Genomic DNA, 4,701 nt, shown 5'->3' with positions numbered 1-4,701 from the left:
AGTTACAACAAAAACTTTATACTAAAGCATACCATATATATGTTTAATATGTAGGTCTACTCATGTGGAGTCCAACAAAAAATGGGTTTTTTTAATTGGTGTCCTTAGTTTTGGTGGTGTGCTCACTTATACCCTTAGAGAATTGTATAGCGAAGAACACGCATTGTAAATGTCAAACTTTAGAGTAATATTATTTTTGGGTAGTAATGCGACACAAAACCAATAATATATACCACCGACGACCTCTTTGTTAGACATCAGTTTCCAAAATTTTCACCATGGTGGCCACTAATAGAATGTCAATAATAACCCCAAAAGCTATCGTCCCTTCCCACACGAAGGTTTCCACTGGGAGCGAAATGGTCAATTTTGCAGTTCAGCACGCCGGAACAGAAAGCACGCCACAGTGGTCCTTGTCAAATTCAACGCCTTCTGCCAACAGAGTCAAACAAGACTGCATGTACGTAGTCTTGCAGACTTGCACTGCTTCTCATTACAATCTTCCTGCCTATAAATCTGCTGTTATTCCATCTCCGATCAAACAAGCACTTCATCATCACTCTCAAATACAACCAGCTACATACAGTTTACAAGTATATATATTCCCTTTCTTGCCGCTCTCCATTTGTAAACCATGGCGTCCCAGGCCATCGAGAGCCACCGCGCCGGTGCAGAGGTCTGCACCGGAGACGCCGCATGCAGGAAGAAGTCCATTGAGCTGCTGGAGGAGCTGGGCCTTCCCAAGGGCCTGCTTCCTATGGAGGACATCCAGGAGTTCGGATACAACCGTGACACGGGGTTCATGTGGCTGGTGCAGGGGAAGAAGAAGGTCGAGCACACCTTCAAGAAGATCAAGCAGACGGTGTCGTACGCCGCCGAGGTGACGGCGTTCACTGAGAAGGGTAAGCTGAGGAAGATCACCGGCGTCAAGACCAAGGAGCTGATGCTCTGGCTTAGCGTCGTGGAGGTGTACGTCCCCGAGGCCTCGCCCGAGAAGGTCACCTTCAAGACTGGGACCGGCCTCTCGGACAGTTTCGATGCCGCTGCATTTGCTCTTGGCGAATGAGGAATCAACCTAAATGATGTATTGATGTGTACGAGAAAAAAAATATTAAAACATCAGTGCTTAAGGCTAAAAAACATGCTCCATGAGCTTATATGATCTTCTTGATACCGGAATCTGTATAATTGCTTGTTGTTTTATTTTTTTCCTTTCCCCTTTCTTATATATCCTTATTGAAATATAAACCGAAAGTATTGTTTTGGCTCTGCTCCTTCAATTGTTTTGCAGCTATATGTTTTTCTGTAGTTACTAGGTGAGTACCCGTGCGTTGCAACGAAAACATATAATAACATAATAACTTATATACAAAATATGTCTTATATTATTATAAAAAATATTTCATAATCCATTTGTAATCCTAGCCATACATAAACATTGCAACCATCAGTATCATGCAGACTTCGATATATACCACGATTTACATGGTCTCATCATTGAAGAGCACATGTCACACCTGCCGGTAGAAGTCCCCTCGTACATTGTCAGTCATCAGGTACGCACCACCATACACGCTTGCTTAAACAAAAAAGCAAGTGTATGTGTTTGCGAAGAGAATTAAAGGCAGGCCGGCGCAAAAGCTACCCCGACGATGGCGAGTGATCATTAGTGTCGGTCCTCCTCTGCGTAACCTCTGGTGCCAAGATGACGCTATAGTCCTTGATATAGTAGTCGTCGAACGCGCACAACATGACGAGTACCGATGACTCTTGACTGGGCTGCCAAACGAAGTGCACCCCGGGCTCATCAGCGAGGTAGTACACTGTAACACTATGAAAATCATTAAATAAAATAATGAATTTAGTTAATAATGATATTAATGGTAATGAATTTTCTTTTAAGCGTGTGTCATTTATTTGACTTTGGAATGATTTTTTTTGGATGCTCATGATTGATTTTGGTCATTTAAGAGCATTTCGTTTTAAATAAAAATCCTAGTAAATAATATATATAATAATATTAGTCCAAGAATTAATATCTTATTTATAAATAATTTTAGTTTGATTATTATGATTTTTAGGGTTATTTCAAAATGTATTTCGAAATTGAAAAAGGGAAATAAAAAAAAGAAAAAAAAAACCTAAAGAAACCCTAGCCGCCGTTTGGCCCAAAAGGCCCAACAGCCGCGCGCCCTCCTACCCTAGGCAGCCGCCGCACCCTGCCTTCTCCCCCAAGCCGCCAGCCGCCAGTTCTTTCTTCTCTCCTCCCTGCTATCTCACTCATACGCCGACGCAGGAACCCAGGCGCCAGGAGCTTGCCCGCGCGCCTGCCCCAGCTTCACCCGACCGGCGCCAGGAACGCCGCTCGCGCCCCGGTCCTGCGCCCAGGTCCGACCGAAGGAGCAGCCGCGACAGAGCCGCTGGCCATCCGACGCGAAGACCGACCGACGAGCCGCCAACCGAAGCCCGCGCCGTCCGTTGTCTGCGTGAATGTGAATGGAGTTTATTGCATCCGTTTCAGCTCCCACCATTAACAACGTCGACAGTTTCTATTCCACACCATTGATGCCGCCTGTTACTCTACCCCCAGCCATCTCTTCCTCTCCCCTCCCTCTCTCTATAAATATGGCCGAGCTCTTTCTTCCTCCCACAGCCGATTTCTCTTCCTCCCCGAGCTCCTCTTTTTCTCACATTTCTTACTCGCCGGAGCAGCCGTACCTGTCGCCCGCGCCTTCGCCGATTCGTTGGACCGTCCACGCCCCTCGCAGGTGTCTGCCACTGCGCTCGCTCACTATTGACGCCGTTGTGGACGGAAACCGGAGCAGCGCCCTACTCGCCGTCGTGACTCGCTATCGTGTCTCGTCGGAGACGTGTCCAAACCTCGTCAAACCTCGTCGTCCCCTACCCGTCGAGCCGTTCGTCGTTCATCCAAGGTTGGAGACAACCCAAAACAACTTAAGTTTATTTTTATCATGTTTGAAGTTATGAATTTTGTGAATTATTGTTGTAATTTTGAGATGATGTGATTTAGCGATTCACGTGTACGATTTTGGAGAGTTGCGATGTATACGTGTAACCGAAATCAAACACCGTGACAATACCTTGAATATGCGTATGATTTTATAATTTTAAAATGAGCACGATCACTATTCACTACTTCATTGATTTTCATACTAGAAAACGTTTACAGATTTAAATTCGCTTTAGTGTGCGGAGCAATAATCGGTTAGTATTAATATAGGTATTAAGCCATGTATTTCCGGTCAAATGAAAATATAGGTTTTACTATTCATAATAAATGAAATCATAAGTATGGCACTTAAGTACCTAGAATTAGTAAGGCATTTATTTATGTCATAATAATCATGATTATGTTATTAAAAGTCTCATTTAGTAATTTACAATTAATTCTTAGAATATTAATATTAGAAGAATTAAATAAACAATTTTACTTATACTTATAAATTCTATTTAGAAAAGAATCAAGAAAAACGAAATTTTAGAATTTATAATAATATTAAAATAACCTAATTAGATGCTCAAACTTTTCTAAATAAAGTTGATAGTTAAACATAGATTTCTTACTGATAAAGTAGATAACTTGTTCTAATGTTAAAATGACTTTTAGTAGTTATCATATTTAACAAGATTTATTATAGATGTTTAAGTATAGCCGTATTAAATAGAAACTTAAAAGTAATATGTCATATAACTTTTCTAACAATTATATAATGGCTTAATTAAGTGCTCACATCGTCATAACTAAAACAATAGTTAATAACATACCAATGAATATAATATTCATTTTAAATATTTAGGTCATATGTTTCTAAACCAAATGTAAAGATAAATAATAGAGTAATTATGTCCTCTCATAACCTAGTTAATTAGATTTGTTTACAACTCGTTATATAGGCTTAGTTATTTAATCAAAATTAGTTCATATTATTTATATATGTGTCACTTAGTTTTTCCTAAAGAATAAACTAAGGAAATTAGTGTTCATGTCCTTTAATAATAATGTTAGTTTATATATTGTTTTGTATATAGCTTTCTTAATAAAATATAGGGCATGTACTTTCTAATAAAAATAAAATATAATTGTTTGTTTATTGTCTTTTACATAAAAGTTCATTAAAGCATATATCATAACTTTCTATAAATAGGTGTTTAATAATAATGATCTTTTCACATAAAACCTATTTAGACTTATATCGTAGTTTATCATAAATGAATGTTTAACAATGATTTATAAGGTGTTCCTAATGCTTTTAAAATTTAATAACGCGTTCCGTAGCCCATTAACCTTAGATATATGACATATATCTTTTCTAAAAGATTAAAAAGGTTTAATATTGTTATAACATGTTTTATCATCTTATAAACCCTTAATCGTAGACATATCACATATGACGTTTTATAAAAGATTAATTTGGTGAACCTAATATTTGTATATTTTAATTAAGATATTTTTATAAGCTCATGTCTTGTTTTATAAAGTATAGATCACACATTTTTGAAAAGAATACCCGCTTATTATAACCATTACTTGCGACGTTTTTGAAAAGCGAACGCTCTTTTCGTTAGCTTTTATTTTAGCTTTACGTATGGTGAATGTTGTATGTTATTGAGTGGTGTTTGTTCTTCTTGTTTGTTTGTGTGATATTCAGTGGTTGATCTAGTAGTTAAGAATCAAGATCT

General features: G+C 38.3%; 1 protein-coding gene across 1 annotated transcript; it reads left to right on the top strand.

Moving 5' to 3' along the window:
• Positions 1 to 533: 533 nt before the first annotated feature.
• Positions 534 to 1,280, top strand: LOC103631894 (Os07g0120600-like protein). Its single transcript, XM_008653730.4, has one exon. It carries the CDS (start codon positions 635 to 637, stop codon positions 1,064 to 1,066), a length of 432 nt encoding a protein of 143 aa, XP_008651952.1. The 5' UTR covers positions 534 to 634; the 3' UTR covers positions 1,067 to 1,280.
• The last annotated feature ends 3,421 nt before the right edge of the window (positions 1,281 to 4,701 follow it).

This window comes from Zea mays, chromosome 7 (assembly GCF_902167145.1).
Source record: "Zea mays cultivar B73 chromosome 7, Zm-B73-REFERENCE-NAM-5.0, whole genome shotgun sequence".
Taxonomy (NCBI): domain Eukaryota; kingdom Viridiplantae; phylum Streptophyta; class Magnoliopsida; order Poales; family Poaceae; genus Zea; species Zea mays.
This window is presented reverse-complemented; position numbering and strand designations above follow the sequence as displayed.